The sequence below is a fragment of the Martes martes genome (assembly GCF_963455335.1).
Source record: "Martes martes genome assembly, chromosome: 15".
Lineage (NCBI taxonomy): Eukaryota > Metazoa > Chordata > Mammalia > Carnivora > Mustelidae > Martes > Martes martes.
In genome coordinates this window covers 31,397,063-31,422,921 of record NC_137903.1, presented here as the reverse complement: position 1 = coordinate 31,422,921, position 25,859 = coordinate 31,397,063, and the positions used below count along the sequence as shown (strand labels likewise).

The 25,859-nt window shown below is 37.9% G+C and overlaps 1 protein-coding gene across 1 annotated transcript in view; it reads left to right on the top strand.

Moving 5' to 3' along the window:
• Positions 1–14,814, top strand: part of NEK7 (NIMA related kinase 7) — a 149,432-nt gene extending 134,618 nt beyond the window's left edge. The window contains exon 10 of the mRNA XM_080825279.1: positions 11,759–14,814. Within this exon, the coding sequence (XP_080681405.1) occupies positions 11,759–11,869 (111 nt within the window). The 3' untranslated portion in view covers positions 11,870–14,814. The remainder of the gene's footprint in view (positions 1–11,758) is intronic.
• Positions 14,815–25,859: the final 11,045 nt, after the last annotated feature.

The window sequence follows — 25,859 nt, the reverse complement described above, 5'->3', positions numbered from 1 at the left end:
AACATTAGAGGTTTATCTCAAATACTGGTAATAATATTTGATTTTCCTTCTTAAGAATGGGTTTATTAAGTTAGATAGTCTCATCACTTATAATATCAATTGACTGCCTTATTTAGAGTTGCCATATAAGATTAGATCTTTAAGCTTCGAAGGTTCCATTTTTGTTTAAAAAATATATTTAAGCAGGCCCTTTGTTCACTAGTGTTTCTGAAGTGGCACAGGGGACTTGCTCCTTGAAGACACGAATCCAAAACGGTGCCCTATATTTCACATATCCTGTGGGATCCTATAAAACCATGTAACTTTCTGTAAGACTTTCACAGTTTTCAAAAGACACACAGAATGATCTTCAGTTGTGAAATATAGACATTACATTACCTTGTATCTGTGTAAGATTGCTTTCTTTCCCTTTTCCCTCTACCCCCAAGTCAATCACTAGTGACGCTTTGGTGTACAAGTTGGATACGCCTAATCATTTTGTATAAATATCTAAAGCTCCGAAATATAGTGTACTTTAATGTATTAGACCCACTTTGGGGTGCTAAAATGTGTCCTTGGGTAGATGGAAATTGGGTATATCTGGGAGGCTGATATAATATAATTGGTCTCAAAGGGATTAAGATGGGGGTGAAAAAGAAACAGTACCAATAGCACCAGTCTTTATTATTCTATTGAGAATTGTGTTAGTGACCTAAAGCTATGATGCACAAAGAGCCCTATTGTTATTACCTGTACGTGACTGAACTTGATACATAATTGGGTTATCACCCTGACAACAATGGCTGTTAATACTCTCTTCTTTTTAATATTTCTGGTACTAACCCATATGCTTTGATATTTCTTTGGAAATATAGATACCAATATATATTAGTATATTAGTATTTTCTGCACTTTATTGAAAACAAATATATTCATTAATTTCCATATGACCTTCTGATTTCATAATCCTGTAGAAATGTTATTAAAAACTCATTTTATTTTCGTATATGCTTTTTCTCAATTAAATATTTCTGTATTGCTTTTTAAATTTCCCGTAAGCATCTGAATTAAGCCTTTTTTTTCTTCTCTGATTTTGTAAAGGCTTTTGCGTATTCAGACCTCTATTTTGCCTTTTTTATCTTGTTATATAAAACAATTAAACAAAAAACCAAAGTACATGTTTTTACAAACGTGTGTTAAGTAATGCAAGCTAAATAAATTTTTTGACATAACATAAACCATGAAATGTTTCCTTACTTCTATTTATTTTTTATCAAAGTTGTAAAATCTACTGGTTTGGGCTTTATTTTGAAGGGATAAATGAAAGCTAATTCCCTCAATTTGAACAGAAAATTTTTTTTTTGAGCAAGTTACCTAATGAGGCTATTAGAAATTGAAGCCTGACATGCAGGAATATATAGAAAATTCTTAAAGTTATTGTATGAACATGTTTTCCTCAAACATGGTTAATAATATAGTACTTAGAATTTTTGCAGACTATTAGATAAGTGTTAAAGGTTTATAATTTCTTTTCTCCCAGAGGCTTGTAAGAAATTTTTTTAAAGATTTTATTTATTTATTTATTTGACAGAGAGAGAGATCACAAGTAGGCAGAGAGGCAGGCAGAGAAAGAGGGGGAAGCAGGCTCCCTGCTGAGCAGAGAGCCCGATGTGGGGCTCGATCCCAGGACCCTGAGATTATGACCTGAGCCGAAGGCAGAGGCTTTAACCCACTGAGCCACCCAGGCGCCCCTTGTAGGAACTTTTTAAAAAAAATGTAAAGGCTAACATTGAGGGAGACATCTAAGGTAATTATCACATTCTGATTATTTAATGTCTGACTTACCGATAGAAAAATTAGAGACTTTTTTTTTAATAATTCATCAAGTCACTATGTAAATTTATAATCTGGCATAAAGAAATCATTCCATGTTAAAATTCAGCTACATTTTATTTGTTTGGAGGGAGTTACTGTCACTTTGATAAATGAGTCAGATCAGAAATAACATTAAAATAGTCACTCAGACCATATTATACTAATCTTAATATTTTTGTGCCATCATTTAAATGTATTTCTTATGGATAAAGTAGGCCTGTATCTCATTGTGAGTTTTGTAGAGCCCTAGAGAAAATTTTTGGGTTTGCTTTTTGATCAGAGTTGGCCCATGAAATATGAGGACAGATAGATTAATTTAGAAACTAGATGAGCCAGTGTTAGCGATAGCATTCTTTTGAGAGTCAGATAGTCTAGAACTGTCTTTGTCCATCTGGAAGGTCTCCCACTTTTGTGCAGAGGCAGCCATGAAGTTACCTACAGACCACGTTAGGATTTTTCTCAGGCAGTATAACACAGTAACTGTAAAAGCCCAGACTCTGACGCAGGACTACTTGAGTTCAAATCCAGGCTGTCGTCTTCATGGCCTTTGTGACCTTGGGAATGTTACTCCTCTGTAAAATATTATAGTAGTGCCTATCCCAAAGAGTTGTTGGGAAGACTAAATCATTAAACTGTGTGAAAATGTATAGAACCATGCCTGACTCATGATTAGAACTCAGTAAATACCAACTTTTAGGAAATGGTTTTCCCTCAGCTCTGGTACTAGAAATACATATAGTCAAAGCCCCAGAGTTACCTTATAGAGCATGAAGATCTTACCATATAGAACATGAAAATGTTCAAGCGACTGGAAACCTAGGAAAACTAATGACTGGTTGTATGGAGTCTCTCCATCCGAGTAACGTGACTTCTAGGTGTGTCTACAAGCTGCGAAAAGTGAAACTATGAGTGACCAAATGAACCTGTTATGGGTAGTTATTTAACAACTTAAAAATTTGGAAACTGTCTGGCAAAGGTAAAGAGTTTTTCCTCTCCCTCTACTTAATAACTTTTAAACTCTTTATTCTGTCTCTTGATGTTTCTGGTTTCTGATATGTAGGTGACAGTTTTATACTTCTATTCATTATATCGGGAGCACAAGTAACTCTACCATGGAAAAGTGGAACTGTACTTTTGTATACATTCAAAGAAGACAGGATGAGATGGAACCTTATTTATAGAACTTGAATTGTTATCTGATATGACAAGAGACCGTTCATAGATCCATATAAATTTGTCATTTTAAACCAAATTATTAAAGTTAAAAGCATAAAACTTAGTCTGTGGCTGTTTGTAACATGAAAGTGAGTTTTATGTTGTGATTTTTTTCCCCCTTTACATTACCAAAGACTGTTGTAGCTGATTTTTCCTCCACCATGTTAACAAGTCTATTTAAATGTATCTTTAGAACAGCCAGTAGTTCTCTCATATGTATCAAGGAAAACTGCATCCAGTTAAGAATGTAGGTCTATGTAAATCTCCCCTTTTCTGTTACAATCTGCCTTTTTTTCAAAAAGGATTTGAGGTACCTCACAGTCAAAGACATGACTTGGGGCACCTGGGTGGCTCAGTCGCTTAAACGTCTCTTTGGCTCAGGTCATGATCCCAGACCAGGGTCCTAGGATTGAGCCCCACGTCAGGCTCTCTGTTCAGCAGGGCGTCTCCTTCTCCCTCTCCCTCTGCTCCTCTGTCCATTGTGCTCGCACGCTCTCTCTCTCAAGTAAGATCTTTTTTAAAAATTTAAAAAATGAAAAAAAGACATGACTTAACAAGTTATTGAAATAGAAATGGAAGTACAAATTCAGAACCAAGGATAAAAGAGAATGTAGGCACACCTAGCTTACTGGCCCCAGAGCTGCCCCATTTGAGCTGTTCATCTAGTTACTGCTTCCTTTCTGTCAGGGCTCAAAGGGTTGTTTCTGATTTTAAGGAGGAAATATACCAGTTCCTCAGAGAAGACGAAGTTTTCTCCTACTAAATTATAATAGAAATATCTCCTATAAGGGTCACCTGGGTAGCTCAGTTAGTTAGGTGTCTGCCTTCAGCCCTGGTCATGGGATCAAGCCCCGCATCAGGCTCTCTGCTTGGCAGGTAGCCTGCTTCTCTCTCTGCCTGCTGGTCCCCCTGTTTGTGATCTCTCTCTCTCTGTCAAATAAATAAATAAAATCTTTAAGAAAGAAAGAAAGAAAGAAAGAAAGAAAGAAAGAAAGAAAGAAAGAAAGAAATGTCTCCTAGAAGGATCTGTGAATAATGTACCAGGCAGTGTCTTTAGTAGCAACTATACAGAAAATACCTATGTAATATTTGATAAAAACCAAAAGCAAGCATTAAAGCATGGCTTTGGAAAGGTGAACCATTGTGCTCCCATGATGCAGCTTCTGATGACCCAATTTGATTAAAGGGTAGAGCTAAGATTATTTAAAGTTATAAAGATGAACAGAGTCTTGTATATGTAAAGATACACAGAGTCTTCCCTAAATTTTCATTTTCTTAGAGGAGTTTGATAGGGGCTATGTAGCATGCCTTTCAGTAATCTTTGAACATTCAGATTTTTCAGTTTTCAATATTCAATACACCGTTTTTTGATAAGTAAGGACTGAAAGTGATGGATTCTATGCTGCTGATTTTCCTAAGGGGAAACAAACAGCAAGTCAGCTTTGACACCGTTGATTAAAGCTGAGGCATCTCACCACTGTGTTCATTGGATGAGAGTCAGACCAGCCTCTGAGAATTTGAATAAAGTACCTGAGATGCTGCATTCTCTACTCTGTGATGGCCACCACATAACTGGTATCTTCTGTCGATACGTAGTAATGCATCCCTCTTGATCGTAACTCAGATAATACCTCAGACTAAGTGATACCCCTCTATTGTGGTAATGCTTTGAAACTCAACCAGTTAGTGTTACTGAGAAATCGTTATATGCAGAACTGTATTAGGCATTATGAGGAACTCAACCCAAAAGGCCAAGTTAGATAAAAGTAAGCAAGCTCTCAACAATGGGAAGTGGAAAAGGCCCACATTAAAAATCAAATGATTGGTTCCAGTTTGGGTTTCACCATTAATTTTTTAATTGGCTCTTGAGTTTTTTTCCTCTGTAAATAGAGATTGTTATGAGAGATTACAACACTTTAAAAATAAAAGGATATGGGGGGGCGCCTGGGTGGCTCAGTCAGTTGGGTGTCTGCCTTCAACTTAACCCAGGATCAAGCCCCATGTCGGGCTCCCTGTTCAGTGGGGAACCTGCTTCTCCCTCTGCTCCTTACCCTACTTATGCTCTCTCTCAAATAAATAAAATCTCAAACAAATAAATAAAAGGATATGGAAGATTTTGTGAAATATGAAATGCTATATAAATATAGGATTTTTAAAAATCCAGAATGATACCTGCCATTAAGTAAGACTAATTAACACATGAATATTTAAGAGAACCATATAATGCAAAACTATGTTCAGGGTAGGTTAATAAGTTTTCACTAAAAATGTCTCCTCTATCTTCATGATCTTAATATGGGTAGAGTCAAAAATTATGTAATATATAGAATTCGGTTATCTAGATATAGATACAGATTTAAACACCAAATTCAGGAATTCACAGTTCTACCCAGGTTGCAATATGTGAGAACCTCACATGTGATACCTTCAAAACTTAGTGTCCCTGTTGCCCCTGCAAAGCCAGTCTTCCTTCTTTGTCATATACTTCTGTTAGAGGACACAGTGTCCTTTCACATACCCTGATGGAAACTTCCGGTGAACAATATTTCTTGCCTGAAATCTTAGAGCAACTTTGAGCATTCTGCTGGCCTTGCTCTGTTTTTGCTCTATCTCTGACTATTAAAAGAAAATATTGTACTGAAGTGCACCTTTAGTGACCTCTGCCTCCTGGCTTAAGTACTGACTTCCTGTTGCTTGTAGCGACAGATTGTAAACTCCTTTACTTTATTTAGCCTCAGTTTATCGTTTCGTCCCTGTTGCTTGCTCCCCAGGCGTGCAGAAGTACTAGCCGCTGCTTTCACACACCTCACACTTTCTTCGGCTCAGCACCTTTGTTCAGTCCGTTACCTCTGCTTGGAATTTTCCGTACCGTTTCATATGTCAAAATTGTGTTCATGCTTTGGACTTTCGCTTAGTTGCCACAACCACAAAACCATTCCATTTTCCCTCACTCAGAAGTTACCCATTCATTCTTTCACTTAACCCGTTGGTGAGCACTTACTGTTCGTGTAATATCCATCTTCCAGGTCTTTCAGTTTAATAGGAGAACACACATTAAATGAAAGACAATAATGAAGTGTTAGAAAGGCTTTAATTAAAGTGTGAAAACACCTGAAACTAATATAATGTTAATGTCATACCTCAAAAAAAAAAAAAAGTATGTGAAGGGTATGATGGAAAACAAATAGAAAATACTAAGATATGGATGGCACCTGGATGGCTCAGTCAGTGAAGCGTCTATCTCGTGATCTTAGCTCAGGTTTTGATCTCAGGGTCGTGAGTTCAAGCCTTAGCCCGTGTGTGTGTGTGTGTGTGTGTGTGTGTGTGTGTGTGTGTGTGTGTAGAGTTGTTAAGAAAGGCTCTGGAGAATGAGTAGGTGCCAGGCAAGGGTTGGGGGGATTTCGAGGCAGTCTTTATAAGCAGAGACGCAACATACATAAAGATTCAGGGCATAAAGCAGTTTGGTGAATGAACACAGAACTGAATGCTTTGTTATCATTAGAGTGTAGACTGGGGCTGGAGGGAGGAGGGGTTTGGGGCTAAATGTGAGGCTGGAGAGGTAAGCAAGAGCCAGATGTTAGAACCCCATAATATGCCATGCCAGTGTTTAGACTTTCTAGAGGGCAGTGGGGAACCATTGAAGTGCCTGACTTTGAACTGTGGTCAGCTTGGTGTTTACCGGCAGTGCCAGGGAGATTGGAAGAAACCAGAGGTAAAGCTGTCGGTTGGAAGATTATCCCTTGAGTGTAAGCGGTGGAGCCTAAGGCAAGAAGAAATCCAGTCAGGAAACAGTAAGACTTGGTAGATGATTGTTGGGCCAGGGGGAAGAAGTCTGAGGAGGTGTCTTGTATTAATTTCAGATTTCTGGCTTGAGAAACTGGAGGCACTGCCAAGATAGAACTGGTTCGGGGAGAAAAAAAAATAAGATCTCAGTTCCAGACATGTTTAATATGAGGTATTTGTAGGTAGGTATGCTCAGAAGCCGGGCAGAGATATGTGAATAGAGCCCATGAAGAGGTCTGGCCTGAAGAAATATATATGTGTGTGTGTGTGTTCCTCAGAGGGTTGTGTTGGTGATTATTAAAGCCAGGGGAGTAAATAAAGTTGTGGAGGATAAGAAGGTAGAGGGAGAAAATAAAAGAGATGAGGAAAGAAATGAACCTCAGAACACACTGACAGGAGAGGGATTGCCAGAGGAAGATAAACCTACAAAGGAAGAAAAGTCAGAGAAGTGAGAGGAGAACCAGTATGGTGTCTTGGACCCAGAGCAACACCCAGGAGGCTGTGATCAGAAGCATTGGCTCTGCAGAAAGGTCGAGTACGAAGAGGTGAACAGGAAAGAGTTCGTTAGATTTAGCAAATGGGAAATACTGCTAACCTTTGCCAAAGCGATTTCAGTGAAATGTTCCCGGGGGGGGGGAGGAGATGAAAAAGTGATTATAGTTGGCTTAAATAAGTAGATTAAGGAAGTTGATGTAGTACGTATAGTGGGTATTTTCCCCCCACCCCAAATAAATTTGGCTATAGAGGAAATGCATTAGATGGGGCACTGGTTAGGAAGCGAAACTTGACTATACTTACAGACTATGATGAAACAGTCAACAAATGAGGAGAGGTTGGAAATACAGAAAAGTAATAACAGACTGAATATTCACTCATTAGACATTCATAGCCCACTGTATTTCAGGTGCTAATGTATGATGGTGTATAATGTATAATCTCTTGGAAGAGATTCCAGTGATAGAATTGAGAGTAGTAAGAAAAAAACATTCTTCTGATGCTAGAACAGAGATGATATGGACCAGATATTGATAAGTTAGGTTGAGATACTGAGGAAAGTTTAAACCTAACAGTGTTGATTTTTCTCTGTGAAGTAGGAAGCAAGACCTGGGGGAGAAAGAATTGAAGCTGGTGCCTATGGATTAGTGAAAGTTGAGATTAGCCATTGTGGGAAATGCAGTTTATCGGGCAAAACATTTGGATTACAGAACAGCTTTTAAGGTCCAACTGCAGTTGGAACCATGAATCTGGTGATTCCGGATTATATGGAGTCTGTGATCTTCTCCAGCAGTCCTTCACATCCTGGTAGAAAAGCAAAGAAAGCAATTGTCAGGGTTGATACTGTGAAAAGATAAAGGATTATTAATGGTGCTGCCAAAGAAGTTGTTAAAGGATTGTACTATGAGGTCTAGCCTGGAAATGAATGATGTAAGTCCAGAAGCCGATGATTGATGGAGAGGAAAGGTATTGGAAAGGGTCTCAAATCAAAGCACAACCGTATTGGGGGACAGGTGTGAGCTCTGGAAGGACAGGGGCTTGTGTCTACATTTATTACGTGACACAGGACATTGTAAAACTTAGGTTGTGCCCCTGGGAGGCAGAGACTAAAATGGAGTAAAAGTGAAAATTAAGGCCAGGTGGTCAAGAAGTTTGTTTTGGATAGAGGATCCAAATAGGCATCAGAGTGACCAAAGATGTGGTTGTTGTACTTGGGATGAAGAATATGGTCAGCTAGATATTCTCAGTGAATGAGATGAAACGACTCGGAGCTAGGCAGATGGAGGGAAAAAGAGGAAAGTAATGATTGTCTCTTCCTGGCGGCCATCTACAGTCTTTTTGCCACTAACTATCTCACAAATACCTCTTGAGATACCTATCACTTTGTAGTTATAAGAGAATTAGTTGATATGGTTTCCCCAGTCTCACGTTTGTCAGTGTTTCTTCCCCCACTAGATTGTAAGTGGCACAAAGGCAGGTATCATGTGTATTTCATTTATTGCTTTATCCTTATTACTCAATAAAGTATCTGGTGCATAATAAATGCTCAATAAGATTTTACTGAATGAATGAATAAATGGAGAAGGGAGAGGCAGAAAGGAAAGAAGGGTCAGATTGTCAGGAAGGAAAATGAGTCAATCTCTCACTTCTTTCCTAGACAATAGGCCTTACTGTCTGGGCTGGTTCTTCACCCTGATTTACCCTTAGTGTCCTCAGATGCCAGCATAGTGCTCTATTCCGGATGAGTGAGGATCACTACTCAAGCATATTTTAATTTTATAGGATCTTGTTTTCATATTTTATCAACTTGTTTACTAGGTAACAATTTAGGGAAAAAATTGATCAACAGATTATTTGATTCATAAATATACTGAGGTATGCCCATTTTATATCGTATATGATTTTGTACTACGTGACTTGTTAGAAACTTCTTTGGACAAGATAAATCTTGATGACACAATGAACTACGCTTCAGATGGAGATCAAACCACGTAAGAAAGAGGGAGAGCAAATGCAGTATTGCCCTGACTCTGTTTACCATAGCGTTTCTGATTCTCCTGTCAGTCCTTAGGAAGGCTGTCCCGAAGGAAGGGGGTTCAACGTGGTGGTTCAGCCGCTGTCCTCACTCCCTCTCCATTTACTGTGTTGTTGACTTCTCCTCCTCTTGATTACATCTGCTTCTCGTCTTCTGCTTTGGAGAGACAGAGAATCTTTGTCCTCATCAATTAAATTTATATCCATCTATCTTTTATCTTGGGAACTTTCTTCTCCGGGCAGGAGAACTTGAGGACCATTTGCTACAGTAGGTTGGAAGTGTCACCCCATTCTGACCTATCAGGCTGGGAAGAGAAGGCTTCTGGACTGGTTTGAAGGATGTGGTAGTTTTATTCAGTCAAAAATTGCCATTACATCTATGTGTATTCTGGTTAAATGGAATGAATTTTTGTACCACGGTTATCTTTTTCTGTCATCTTTCCTGCTGCTTTTGTCATTTTTATCTCTAAAAAAAATATCTGACAACTAGGCGACCTGTTAGAACACATTATCTTTTAAATACAAGTATCATTATAAATGTTTTTCCTGCTGCTTTCTGTATTGTGTATAATTGGATGTATTTGTTTTTATTTTAATGGGTAAAATGCCAGCCTCTTTCTGATTTAAATTTCTCTCAGATCGCCATGATAAAATGCCTTGTGGATTTGCTGTACCCCTTGAGGATTTTCAATGCTATTGTCTGCTGCATTACAAGGAATATAAATTGAAATTCTCAGACCCTCTCAGTGAATGTAATATTATCATTAATATTTACTACATGCTAATAACTGGCCAGAAAGAATTAGTGCAAGTTTTCAAAATATCTAAGTTATTCCTCAAGACATACTTAAAAAGCCAAAGAATCTGGCTCTTCCTCTTCATTTGGCTTATCATCTGTGAGAGATCACACACACGGTGCTACGAAGGCACCTAGTGCCACAAACGGATGCCATTGGAATTGAGAATGAAATCCCATATACTTCTACTCAGTGGCTCTAGGACCAGATGGAAGGATATTTTTTTTCCCACGTATTGAGGTGTACTTATTTTCTGTAATGTAAATAAGTCAGTAAACTTCAGCTCTCTCTGTAAAGTGAAGATGCTAATACTGCTTCATGCAGTTGAGGGTTGGGATTGGGATACAAATAAGTTCATAATTTACCTCGCTTATAATTTATTATTCTTAGTTTAGAAGAGCACTTTTTCTTTAATATGAGACTAATAAAAACATTTTATATTTATATAAAATGATTTATGATTAAGTGCATATGATAGCCATCTACCCTATGCCTCATATAAACTTAGATCTGTAGATACATGGTATATAATTATGAAAATTTAAACTTAATATCAAGGCTAATGTAATACATTCTAGATCAAATAAATGTGTACATATTTACAGTTAATTTGGAGCCTTAGAGATAAAAACCTTTGTCCTTTATGACTATTGTCTTCTGAGAAGCCTTTTTTTTTTTTTTAAGATTTTATTTATTTATTTGACAGAGAGAGAGATCACAAGTAGGCAGAGAAGCAGGCGGAGAGAGTGGGGGAAGCAGGCTCCCTGCTGAGCAGAGAGCCCGATGCAGTGCTCTGTCCCAGGACCCTGAGACCATGACCTGAGCTGATGGCAGAGGCTTAACCCACTGAGCCACCCAGGATAAACTTCTTTGAAAAATAGTAAAATCATTTTAAAGCCTGAGTGTAGACAGTACTTTTTGCTTGACCTTGACACTCACCAATGATTATACATACGTCTTAGACTTCAACTAATTGTAAAATCATTGACAGCAGTCATATATATTCTTTTTTTGGGGGGGGGGGTTTCATTCTCATTCCAGTATAGTTAACGTACAGTGTTACATTAGTTTCAGGTGTACAGTACAGTGATTCAGCAGTTCCCTTGTTACTCAGTGCTCAGCATAAGTGAGCTTTAATCTCCTTCACTGATTTTGCCCATCCCCCCACTGACCTCCCCATCAGTATTCTCTGTAGTTTAACAGTTTGTTTCTTGGTTTGTCTTTTTTTTTTTTTTTTCCTTTGCTCATTTGTTTTGATTCCCAAATTCCACATATGACTATTTAGTCAGAAAATGTACTTTCCTTGTAAATCTGTATCTAGCCAGAATATTTTCAATAATTAACTGAAATGCTTATTTATTTATTTACTTAAAGATTTTATTCATTTGCCCGAAAGACAGCACAAGCAGGGGGAGCGGCAGGCAGAGGGACAGGGAGAAGCAGGCCCTGACTTGGGGCTCGATCCCAGGACCCCGGGATCATGACCTAAGCCGAAGGCTGACGATCAACCAACTGAGCCCCCCCGCCCGGGCGCCCCTGAAATGGTATTTTAAAGCGTCTTGTATTTTCTTCCTCTGTAGCTACGACAGTTAGTGAATATGTGCATCAGTCCAGATCCAGAGAAGCGACCAGACATCACCTACGTTTATGATGTAGCCAAGAGGATGCACGCGTGCACCGCTAGCAGCTAAATACGTGGAAGATCATGAAGAATACAACCAAAATAATTTAAAGTATTTTTGTGCAAATCATACCTCCCCGTTTTCGTCTGGGTGTTAAGATGAATCTTTCAGAGCTAATGTGCTTTGAATCCTTAACCAGTTTTCATATAAGCTTCATTTTGTACCAGCTTAAGTCACCTTCTTGCAAACCCCAAATGACTTTGGATCGTCAGGTTGCATGTTAGGAGAGTAAATGAAACTTAATGGTTTTTAATGGCTAAAGCTTTTAAGAATTATTTAGTTGTTGTTGTTGTTGTTGTTGTTTCCTTTTTGCTGATGAATTGTGTTCAGATAGACTCTCAGTGCCAAATGTTGAAGGTGCAGCTTGGCACTCATCAAGATATACCTGAGGAAGAGTATCTGAGCACATGACTTGTTTGCTTTTTTGTCATTTATGGACATTGGAGATTAACACAATTGTGAACTTTTGTGATTATTTTATTCTTAAAAGTTTGAAGTATGTGTTTTAGTTCTTAGCATTGTAGCTTTCAAATATAATTCTTAAGATAAATGTAGACATAAACTATTTGAGAAACACTTAAAATTCTTAGCTTATACATTCAAAGGGCAACTCTTAAATGTGAAAAAATTGGGGGACAAAATGTGAGTCAGACACTGAAGAGTTCTTTGCTTTATTTTGTTTTGTTTTAATCTCTCTGATAGCCTTTTTGCATTAAAATGGTATAAATGAATCCATTTAAAAAGTGGTTAAGGATTTGTTTGGCTGGTGTGATAGTAATTTTGAAAGTTGCACATTGCCTGAGGCTTTTTTTGTGTTTTTATTATTGTTTGTACATTTGAAAAATCTTTGAATAATCTTGCAGTACTATATTTCAAGTTCTTTATAAATTTAAATTCTCTCTTCATAATTGTACGCTATAGTGTAAGCATATGTTTTTATGCATAGATTTTATTGAAGTTCTGATTGGTCCCCTTCAGAAATTTTTTTGTATTCTTCAAGTTACTTTTTTATTTATATTGTATGTGCATCTTATCCATTATGTTTCAGATTTTCTGAGAACATAATACCCTTTAAAAAATATTTGGTATACCAATACTATTCCTGGATTTAAAACATTTTTTTAAACTTTTATAAAATTTGGGCCACCCTGTATGCGTGTATTTTGTCAGAGAGGAAGAAAGGATGTGTGTTGCATTGTACCTGTGAATGTTGACACAGTTTCAGTTCATTTGACAAGGTTGTAATTTTAGAATATGTTTAAAGAAAACTGGCCATTACCACAGCCAGAATTTTTATGAGATTAACATTTCTGTTGAGAAGCTTTTAAGCCAAGTACTGTATTCATGCATGAAAATGACAGAGATGGTAACGCTTCATTTAGTTTAAGGACATGGGCAGAGTTTAGTAAATGCTGTTGTGGAGAGAAGTTTTCCCTGAGTGCCTTCATGTTAGTGGTGACCCATTCGTCACAGAAATGTGAAAGCCAAAAGGCCAAGTGGCAGTCACCGTTCAAGGACATCAGGCCACCCTGGAACCCTGGGATGGATAATCCTCCCGACATGGAAACCTCGTGTTTAGAGAGTACCTACCTTTAGCCAATGTAACTGCTGGTTTTGTCTTCTCATATAAGTATTTTTCTTATAGTTGTTTGAATACTTTCAAGTCGTTTGTAAACTTTAAAAATGGTTTATAAAGGGCAAAAGCATAAACTCCCCCCCTCCCCAAATGTAATCAGTTGTGGTATCTGAAGGGTAATTTTATCTTGGGATGGACAGAGGACGCCCAGGTGGTCCTTTAAATGAGGGCCAGATACATCGTTTTTACCAGATTCCAGTTACCTACAGCTTTTACACTGAGCATCATAGATTTTCTCCAGAAGGATGAGTAAGTAGGTTATTTCTGTTGACCATTAGTGTCATGTTCATTTTATTATAATGTAATTGAGAGGAAATTGTTCTGAGGTTGGAACAGATAATCTCCTTTTTCTTACAATCTTTAGAAATACATGAACCTAAAATTCATTTGTGTAACCCCTCCCAGTGACTTTTAAGCAAAAATTTAAGCTTTTCTTTTCAGTGACTCTCTTTGTTAGAAGGAAATAGCTAGGAAGAATTTAATGATCAGGGAAATCCATTATTATTTTCTATAAGTGGAAACTTTTTGTTTTCGGTATTGTATCTTTTTCCTATCTAAGTGTTCATATTTTTTCCTGAAGAAGCAACTGTGTAAACAACAGATTTTAATTTTGAGTGAGATCATTTCAAAGAATTATGAAGATGATTAGAAGTTTTAATTTTTATAATCACCTATGAAATATTCTCTTTATATTTCTGTTTAGAAGTAAATTTTGTACTAAGTAAAACATATGAATTGAATTGGGAAACAGTAAAATGAAAGGTACATCTGATTCTAAACCTTATTTAGACTTTGGTACCGGTTCCCCAGAGGAAAATATGGGGTAACTGTTTTTGTATGCTGAGGTTTAGGAATGGTGGGTGAAGTGTATCCCTGTATAAATAAAAGTGCTCAACAATGTGCAATGCTTGTAAATTTAATAAGATGTTACAGCCACTTCATGAATGCTTTACCATTTTACATAGTACCCTATTACAAAACACCTTTCTTGTATCAATATACTTCAGGTGTTGCTGTTAACATTTACATGATATTTATTTTAACCAAAATGTTATTCATATTAAATGTTTTTTCTTTAAAATGAATGTATTATGTTTATAACCCACAAATGCGTAATTATCCTATGCCTCATATTTCAATAGTACTGTAATATGGACTTTTTTTGTGAAATACTTTTATTTTGTTATGCTTCAAATACACATACTAAAAAGATTCTGTTGTTAGCTTTGGAAATTGTATAATATCCTAATATAAATAAAAACAAAATTTAAAAATGGGTACAATAAAATTTTTATGTATCTATGATTTTTTTTCCTCCACTAAAGTCTGCCATTGTTTATTTCACTTAACCTACAGAAGAAACGGCTCTTGTTCATTTCCATGACGTTACCATTTTGGGAGAAGCCTAAGAATTGAAACAGTTGAGGGTGATAATGGAGCTCTGACAGACACTAAGAAGTAGTTTAATAAATATGCATTAAACTAAGGTATATCTCCACATGTTCCTACTCTCATTTTCTGTCTTTTTTTTTTTTCTAAGATTTTTATTTATTTATTTGTTAGAGGAAGAGAGAGGACAAGCAAGGGGAGAAAAAGAGGGAGAGGGAGAAGCGGACAGAGCAGACTCCCTGCTGGATCCCAGGACCCTGGAATCATGACCTGAGCCGAAGGTCACCCAGGCATCCTATTTTCTGTCTTTGAATAAGAAAAAGAACTTTTCCTAGAGTCCTGGGATCCAGTCCCGCATCGAAATCCTTGCTCACAGGGAGTCTGCTTTCACAGACCTGTACCCCTGAAGCAAATAATACATTATATATTAAATAAGTAAATAATAAATAAATAATAAAAAGTAAGTAAGTAAATAAAAGGAGTTAGAAGGCAAAAAAAAAGTTTTCTCAGATTATAAAGTTACGAGTCTAAAATTCAGGTAACCTGTTCCATTACTGTCACCGTACGTAATATGCTGCTAGCAATCTTAGAAATAGTTCGAATGTTCTTTTCACATAAAAAAGTGAAGATTACTTTCTGCATCTAGAAATGCTGAGGCTAAAAGATCTTTATGAGGTAAGATCCTCCAGCCTGATGGTAGGATGATGGGTAAGCTCTCACATCAGGATCACATTCCAAATAGACTGTGGTGAAGAAGAGTTGATTTTTGTAACCTGCGATTTAGTCTGTGTGTATGTGCGCACACACATGTAATTGTATAGTAATAGTAAATTTTAGCCACAAGAGAGTGTTTGTCTAGTTATAAATTTTATTTCAAAAGTATATTTGTTAATTAGAAAAGTCAGTACTGGGTGTTTATGTTTAATGTATTATTAATTGGTACAGCTATATTTACCGCTGAATTGGTACAAAAGAATGACAACTCCAATGAAACCCTTAATCAGAAAACTTCTATGGAGTTGTTACATTATCTATTTTTAATTACATGTAGGTCTCTAATATAATTAATGACAAACTAAAACAGACTCATCAGATTAATTATCAGAGAAAGATGCAAAAGTTTGCAATGTGTATTTTGTCTTTGAGAGGTTTATTTGAAGGAGTCTCTTTCTGGTTTTCTTACCCATCTCTTGTTCACTTGGGTCTCTAAATCTAATTTTAAACCTTAGGAGAGGGACGCCTAGGTGGCCCAGCCGGTTGGGCGTCTGCCTTTGGCTCCTGTCATGATCCTGGGGGCCTGGGATCGAGTCCCAGGTTGGGCTCCTTGCTCAGCGGGGAGCCTGCTTCTCGCTCTGCCTGTAGTTCTCCCTGCTTGTGTGTGCCCTCTCTCTCTCTCTGACAAGTAAATAAATAAAATCTTTAAAAACAAAAACAAAAACCCAAAAACAAAACCCTAGGAGATTAAAAAAGAAAAAAAAGTAAAAGGAAATTTTAAAGTTAGGTTTTGTGACCAGGGGGTTTTTAAAAGTAATTTATTTTCACCATGTTACAATGCATAAAGATAATCTTTTCCACTCCTTTCTAGAAGCATGATCCTACAGATGCATTATTTCTTTCGCCCTGACTCTTTCTAGTTTAAAGAAGGAGTGTAAATTCCCAAGTCTACAAGAGACTTAACGTCCCTTTTATAAAGGACTGTGTGTGATGCCCGGTACCAAGTGGGTGCTTGTTGCACAGAGCTGTTACAGTGTCGTGTTGTAGAAGAGAACACACGTACGTCTTCTCTGGCTAGAGCTCCATCTAATTTTGCTTTGCTCTCTCCATTTGAGTGCCACTGCAATGGTTTCTTAAAGACCCTGAGCTCTTTCTCACCTTAGGGTCAGTACAGCTTGAATAGCTCTCCCGTTTGGGGGAAAACAACCAAAAAACCCTACCAAATTTTCATGGCTGACATTAAATGTAGATTTTCAGGAGCCACCCAGACCACATCCTGTACTTCTCCTTTTGGCACTTACCCAACTGTTTGTAGCCAAATGATTCCTTGTGTGATTGTTTACTTTCAGTCTCCCCACTAGAGCCTCGACGCTAGATGGACAGGTACTTCCTGTGTTGTTCTGTGTGATATGCAACACCTAACACAATCCTCTTGATAGTCACTCAGCTTATTTTTGTTGAATTAATAAATGAACATTTTGATGCTGTAGGTGGAGCCGAGCACTTCAGAGGGATACTATGCAGAGATGCAAAACCAGCGAAATCGGGAGAGGCTAGGGCGAGTAAGGGGATGAGAGAAGCAAACGCAAGCTAAACTAGAAGAAAAAGTTTAAGTTACAAGTTGCCATAAATGACAAAGAAGTTGAAGATAATCGGGATTGACAGCTGGCTCCTGGACTTCCTGAGGTCACGGTGATACAGGTTTAGTAGAAGACTGGAGTGGAAATCAAACCCAGGTAAAAATAGGAATGATGATGGCAGGTGAAGGAAAAATAGAAGGTAACCAGAAGGAGGCATAGCTCACATTTTAAGGTAAAGTGAACTTAGAATGGTTTGAAGATTAGGAGAGGTAGCATGTGGAGGAGAAATTGGAGATACCGGACAGAGAGTACAGAGGTGATAAGAAAGAGAGAGGTCCACAGAAAGGATTTATCCACTGAGCCTGCAAGTGTTTATCATGTATCCTCAGAGATCCTGTATTAGTCTTGAGAAAAATGCTTCTTTTTTTCATGGATTTAAAGTCAAGTTGGGTAGAAACGCATCTACAGAAATAGAAATAGAAAAATGCAAATTGTTATGGGTGCTATGGAGGAAAAGAGACACTGAGGAGGGGACATTGAAGTAAAATGACCTAAAGGATGAAAAAGGAGTCAGCCGAAGAACAAACGAGGGAAAGAACCTGCTGGCCTGTGGGAAGTTAGCCGGGCTCTCTGAGAAGCAACAGATGAGAGTGGGTGCGTTGGGATGGAGTAATGCAAGGTAGATTTAGAGATGTGTATTTTCTCTATATTTGCAATAATCAGTAACATAAGGGTAATAATAAGTAAGAGTAATGTAATAGTAATATAAAAATTCATAATAGGGATTATAAAATACTTAGAAATAATTGAGCAAGAAACATGTAGAACTGATATGAAGGGAATTATAAAGTCTTGTTGAAGAACACAAAGCAAATACTGAACAAATAGAAAAAGAGTCTGTGTTCCAGATGGGAAACTTCATATGAAAATCAAGTACTCTATAATATTAGTAAGGTAGTGTCTATCTGAATCTCACCTTTTTTTGGAACCGGGTAAAATGACGTCAAAGTTCACATGGAAAAATAAATCTATAAAAATAGCTAAGAACATTTTTTTTTAAAAAAGTCATCTGCTCTTGACTTATCATGTGCTTAAAACTTAAAACTTACCATTAAGCAGTTGTGGCATTGGCAGAGGAACAAGGGCATGGAATGGTGGAACAAAATAAGAAGGTCAAATACACAAAGAAGTATTATGGGAACTTGGTATATGAAAGAGGAAAGTTCGGTTAAGCGACCCACTCTGAATTTTGGCTCGGGTCATGATCTCAGGGTCCTGGGATGGAGCTCTGCGTCGGGCTCCGTGCTCGGTGTGCAGTCTGCTTGAGATTTTCTCTCTCTCTCTCTCTCTCTCAAGTAAATATATCTTTAAAAACAAATTATAGGGTGTATGTGTTTGTATGTGATCTTTTGAATATGGAGAAAGGTGATCACAAACTAAGCTAACTTCAGTTACCATATGAGTGTGGGTGACAAAGATAGTTAAGTTCTTAGACCTCTATATTTTTCTTTTGTTCAATACAAAAGCATGGACATTTTTCCTACTTAAAATAACTTTTATGTTGAGTCTATGCCTCTTTTTTTAACTTTGAATTTGTAAATAATTTCAAACTTACAAAAAAAATATTGCAAGGTTAGTACAAAGAACTCCATTAGAATTTTTCACAGTTTTCTCAGATGTTAATATTTTGCCACATTTGCTTTATTTTTCTTTTTACATCCCTATAACTGTATAGATTTTTTTCTGAACCAACTGAAAGTAAGTTGCAAACATGATGCCTATTACCCCTAAATATTTGTCGCTTTCCTTAAAAAGACCACCTCCTACATAATCACAGTACAACCATAATAATCAGGAAAGCAGTATCATTACTATTATCTAACCCATGAATCACATTCAAACTTCAAACAATTGCTCTTTATAGCAAAAACCATTTTTTTAAATTTTCATCCAGGATCTAAGCAGTGGGTGTTGCATTTAGTTGTAGACCTCTCTAGTCACCTTCAGCGAAGAACAGTTCCTCAGTCTGTTCTTTATCTTTCATGAACTTGACATTTGTTTTTTTGTTTGTTTTTGTTTTAGTTTTTGTTTATTTATTTGAGACAGAGAGAGAGAGAGAGCGAGAGAGGGAACACAAGCAGGGGGAGTGGGAGAGGGAGAAGCAGGCTTCCAGCCAAGCAGGGAGCCTGATGCGGGGCTCGATCCCAGGACCCAGGACCATGTCCTGAGCCGAAGGTAGACACTTAAGGACTGAGCCACCCAGGTGCCTGAACTTGACATTTGTTAAAGGTACAAACCAGTTATTTTGTTGAATGACCTTTTAATTCAGGTTTGCCTGATGTTTCCTCATGAAATGGATTATTACTGAAACAAAGCCAAGTTTATCTGCATACAACATACCAGGAAGCAATAATGTCAATTTGCCCATTACTGTTGGTACAAACGTTTATCATTTAAGTTGGTGATCTTAATTATGAAGTTATTGTTTTTTGCTTTGTGTTTAATAGTATGTAGTAGACAGATACTTCGAGAATATGTAAATACCACGTTTTTCAAAAAACTTTAGCCCACTAATTTTAGCATCCACTGATTATTCTTGCCTGTGTTATTACTTTGATGATTGCCAGATGATGACTTTCCCATTCTGTCATTCCTTCTACATTTATTAGTTGACATGCTACTGCAAGGAGTAACTTTTCCTCCAAATTATTTTTGTGTTCCATTATCAAATTTTAACTCTTATCTGACAGAAAAGAAACCTGGCTCACACTACCAATGTTTACTCATTGCCACCCTCTGAAACCAGTTTCTGATCTCACCAACTACCTCCTTGGCTCAGACTGCCTCCAAGGTGTCCCGGGCTCCATGACTTCCGCCACCTCCTCCGTTCCTGCTGAAAACGTCACCTGCGTGAAACTGGTTATCTCAGTAATGGCGGAAGTAGAAGACAGTCTGAGAGTTTATGAGGCTGGAACTAAAAGTGTCCAGCACAGAAGTCTAATCAGAGTCCTTTTCTCCTTGCTGTAGGCTACCATTCAGCGAGAATCCAGAGAGCTGGCTCCACTAAGGGATGGGTCGCTTTGATTTGCAAGGGATTTGGCTGAAAGGAATTCTTCATTGAAAGACTGGAGTTTGAGGGCTCAGAAAGGACTGTGACTGGTCCAAGGGAAGCATGAGGGAACAGGAGGACAGGGAAGGGGCTGGGAAGGACACAGAATAAATGTTTCTGCAGTTTTACCTAACGCTGGGATGAAGTACCTGGCAGAGAGGCACTTACTACTTTTTCAATAAATAAATGGATTAATGCGTGACATATTGAAAGCTTCTGCCAATCAAATCTGCCTGGTTAACAGTACATAAGGAATATATGTTATTGGCTAATGTTTGTTTTTTTCTTTATCATTTACTTCTGTATCCTCAACAGCCTGAAAGGCATGTTCGAATACCTCAAGCATCATGTATGTGTTTGAAGCTATGGGCTATTTAAACAATGTATTTTTAATTTTTTAAATTTTATTTCTTACTTTTTAAAAGATTTATTTATTTATTTGAGAAAGAGAGAGAGCACGCGCGTGCGCACATGCCCATGAGCAGGGGGTGGGGCAGAGGAAAACATGGGGAGAAGTAGACTCACAACCGGGTGTGGAGCCTGACTTGGGGCTTGGTCTCACGACCCTGAGATCATGTTGGGAGATGCAGTCAGAGTTGGAAGCTTAACTGACTGAGCCACGCAGTCACGCCATAATGCATTTTTTAACAAAAATGAAGTAAATTGAGTAACCAGGAGACATTTCTTCATTTTTTTTTTAAGATTTTATTTATTTATTTGACAGACAGAAAGCACAAGTAGGCGGAGAGGCAGGCAGAGAGAGGGAAACAGGCTCCCAGCTGAGCAGAAAGCCCGACGCGGGGCTCGATCCCAGGACCCTGGGCTCATGACCCGAGCCGAAGGCAGAGGCTTAACCCACTGAGCCACCCAGGCGCCCCGACATTTCTCCATTTTAATGGTTGCATGAGTCCTGGATCCTGGAAAATAAAACTCATTTCTTATATATCTTGCACTTATCAAGTATTAAAAATGAGGCTGAAATCAAATTTGTTTTACTCAGTCTTTCCTGACATTCCTGACCATTGGCATATACTCTGGTAACACACCGTGTTTCTCTCTTATAGCACGTGCCACTCTTATAATGAAATACTCTGCCATTATTTTGTGTCTGCTTTTCATGCAAAGTTAGAAGCTCCCTAATCAGGTGAGGCAATGTCTGTCATAATTATTGCCACATCCTCAGTGCTTAGCAAAGCACCTAGAACATAGTACGTACCCAACAAATACTCGTGGAATAGATATTTACATACATGAATTCATTTGTACGTATATTTTTTAATATTCCCGCAAGTTTGGTGCCATTGCCCCCATTTAGCAGTTGAGAAAACTGAGGCCCGGACAAGATAAAGCATTTCCCCAAGGTCACTGAGTCAGATCTTATTTTCGTTCTTCTGCTCAAAGTCTCATGCTGTCATGTTGACTACAGAGGAATCTCCTGAGAAAATCCAGAGTTGCACGAAAGACCTAAAATATAGATGAGTTAAGACATTTGCTTTATTCTTTATTGTTCTTTTCTTATTTGTGTCTGGCTGGGAGGGAGGAAAGCCTGCTCACATATGTGTATTGGAGGCCGTGCTTGATTAAAGAATGACCTGGGGGTGGAAAAGTGGTGGCTTTAACACTGAGCTAGTGGAGAGGGAATTGAGAAGAAAGCTCAGTAAGGCACTTCTTTATCGTTCCATGAAGATCTCTGTTAGTGGTCATCAAAGAGGTAGAAAAATGGAGTGTATTTACATATAGCTTGTATTTGATAGGGATATTCTAAGTGCCAGGTGTAATACTTAGACACATCCCTCATATTAATTTTTTAAAAATTATCTCACTTAAGTAGTTGTCGATATTATCTTCAATTTTAAAAAAATTATCAGATTAAGTTCAAAATGTTGACTTGTGCAAGGTCACAGGGCCTGGAAGTGGTGGGAGAAAGTCATCACGTGGCCGTGATACACTCAAAGCAAATCTTTGTGGGGAAAATCAATGCAGGAAAAATTTCAGGGGGACAAAAAAAGGGAAGATTTGGGAAAGAATACTGGGATGTTGATAAAAGTTTCAGGGAATTGGTTCATTTAAAAAGATAATGGCTCCAAAGTGTTGATTGTGCCTTCATGAGTTCACATTCTGTTCCACTAAGATTGTAAAAACAGGTGTGCCGCTCTACTATTTTATTTATTACAATAGGGTTGCTTTGAAGACAGGTCTGTTTTAGCAATTTGTCAGTTATCTCGTGAAGAATGGATTTATCCTACTGCCTAAAAACAAACATAATGCATTTTTTATCAGTTATACGGCTGATTATGATGTAGAAACCTGAAACATGCACGAATGCTGTAGATATCATCTGAATTCCTTAATTGAGGCTGCATTGTGCTAACGTTTTCAGGGAAGTTATGCCTTAATTTTAATCTCACCAACCCTTAGAAACAAGTCTTTAAAAGGACACAGTTGCCTCATACTTGTACTTGCTAGTACAAAGGCAGTTTAAGGAAATTCAAGAAAATTTAAACGTGACACGGTTCTTCTGAGTTAGGACCGTCACTTCTATTTTTCTTTTTACTCTCAAGCGGATGCCAGATCCGGCATTTGGGAGAGGTGCCCTGCTGAGGCTCCCCCATAATAATGAGGCAATAATGAGATAAATTAGGTGTAAATCACATCAGTGGAGTTTTTACCTGCTTCTCCTGATTTGTCAAAACACTTTACCATGGAAAAGCAAAAATGAAAACAATGATTTTCTCTCTGTAACTGAGACAGCACGCGTTGGGGTGGGTGTTTGGCTACAGACTCTGAGAGCTCCTTGACTATAAAGCTCTCTGAGCAATTCTCCCAGAGTCCTGTGAACCAGCCAGCCTTGCACAATCTCTTTCTATCATGTTTTCCTCTTGTGTTCTGTGCAAGGCTCTCTTCCAGTTAAGGATTTAAAGCTAGCTCTTATGTACACAAAAATCAGATTTATATCTTTGTACCACAAAATGAAGCAATTATTTTGTCTTCCAATGGATTCCGCTTCCTCTGCGTTGGCACCGGAGCGACCCACTGTTGTCAGCAAGGCGGTGACGCTGGTGTTAGCTTCATTAAATAGAGCCCCGCTGATACTGACCATTGATCCAGCAGCTAGCTCAGGTGCATTTGGCCACAATATTTTCTCCCTCTGCTCTTTACTTCTCTCCAGGGATAACCAATCAGAAGAAACGACCCTCATGCCTAGTGTTTTGAGAAGCAGAGAGCAGTTTGATTTCAATTGCCAACCTGTCCACTAGCTTGGTAAATCAAATTTCAATCTCCTAAGGGCAAAAAGAACATGTAGCTTGCTTGTGTGTGTGTGTGTCTGTGTGTGTGTTTGTGTGTGCGTGCATGCATTGTACTCTAAGATCTGGTCTTTCCATAGGTTAAACCACAGGAATTCACCTGGTAACTGAAAAATGAGGAATTCAAAAAGTATGTGCTCTTTAGAAGTGAGGTTAGTGTTCTTTAAACACACCACTATTCCTTGAAATGTGGGATTACGTGTCTAACGCTGGCTATGTAAAATGAGCAAACATAAATTTGATTCACTTTGTTACAGAAACCATGTTCTCCTTTTTGTGTATATTTGGTGGCAAAGTGTGAAGAAGGATATATATCTATAAAATATATATCTATATTTATATCTCTTTCCTTGTATCTCTAAGTCATCAATCTAGGAATCTAATTTCTTTCAATAAAATTTTGAATAAAAGCCATTCCCCCCAAATTTGTTCTGTGAGTCTCCAGTAATGAAAACCAATCTAGATACTAATCTTATTGCAATGCATATAGGACAGCTAGATATGAAAATGGTAGTTCTATGCCAGCTTACCTTGAGCCTTATATACTTTTTTTCTCTTAAATATATCATCTGCTCAAGTAAGCCAAAGATCTTTTCTCCTTAGTGTTTCATAGGCATAACTAGTTGAACTACACAAATCGGTCAGTTCTTGCTTTTTATGCAGGTTGATTCACTGGTTTGGGTCTTTAGAGAATCAAACTAGTTCCAAATTTTGTATGATGATACTTCTTCTCAGGATATGTTATTCCAGTCTTAGAGAACCTAGAGATTCTTTAATAATTATTTCTTTTAAGACACCAAGCATAAGCCGCTGTTCAAAACCCTTATCGTCATGTGTTGTAAATAAAACCCAAAGTTGCTCTGGTTATAGAAGGAATAGAAATGATGTATAATTCAGTAGTTCCTTTAGCAATCTTTTTACCCTCACCTCCCCCCACTGCCCCGCAATGCTGTTCCCTCCCTGGATACTAAGCATTTTGTAAGTGTATTTATAAAAATAAAAACTGAATTTCACGTATCTCTGACATTTTATGTGATAGCCCACATCTGGCATCCCACATAATTGAATCATCCACTTAGGTCATTATAAGGGATTGAACTTGGTCATTCTTTCTAAGTTTCTCTGTACCCACTGTTTGGTGAAGTTTTGAAACCTCGCTCTTGGTGATGTATATAATATTCATCCAATTAAAATTTTTATATTTTTAAGTCATATATGGCTGTCCTTTAACTAAAATGGAATCTACAAAATTATTTGGGAGAGTGGCTAACAGAATATTATGGTGTTTTCCCCCTAAAAATTACTAGTGTTTTGAAAGTTTTATTTTAATTCTGGCTCTGAAGATAAAAGACCTTGATCACTGCAATGAAATATCCATCTGTGCTACATTAATGGTCAATACGTTAAGAAGTTAACCCTGAGAAAACTCCCCCATGCTCTGCTAATGGAAGCTGTTTCTTCCTTAAGTCAGTAACAGGAAGTACAACTGTGAATTACAAAGTGACTTCATACTTCAAAGATATTTTTCTGTTATTTTTGTTTACGTTAATCACTAGTCATCACTTGGGCTGGTGATTCTCACCTGAAAAGATTTTGCACCCCAGAGGGCACTGGCAATGTCTTAAAGACTTTTTTGTTTGTCAAAAGTGGGGTGTGCGAGTGGGGAAAAGATACTATAGGCATTGAATGGATAAATGCCAGAGATGCTGCTAAATACTGTTTTTTTGTTGTTGTTTGTTTGTTTGTTTTTCAGATTTTATTTATTTGACTCAGAGAGAGAGACAGTGAGAGAGGAAACGCAAGCTGGGGGAATGGGAGAGGGAGAAGCAGGCTTCCCGCCCAACAGGGAGCCCGATGCAGGGCTCCACCCCAGCACCCTGGGATTATGACCTGAACCAAGGGCAGTTGCTTAAGCAAATGAGCTACCCAGGCGTCCTGATGCTGCACAGGACAGCCCTTAACCTTAAAGAATTGTCCTACCCCAAATGTTAATAATGTTGAGGTTAAGACACCCCCGTGGACACCAGAGAAGCATCATGGAATGGTGGAAATTGGAAACTAAGTTGGATTCCTACATGAAGATAGTGTCTGTAAACATTATCAGAGTGAGAGCTGCTAATTATGTGATATAGAATGGTTCCTGTACTTGTCCTTGAGACAAGATTGTCTTTTATCAAAGTCAGACAGAAAGCTCATTGTCTTACGTTTACCATCTATAAGGACTTTGGTCTCCTTTCTAATTTATCTATAGATAAATTAGGATGCA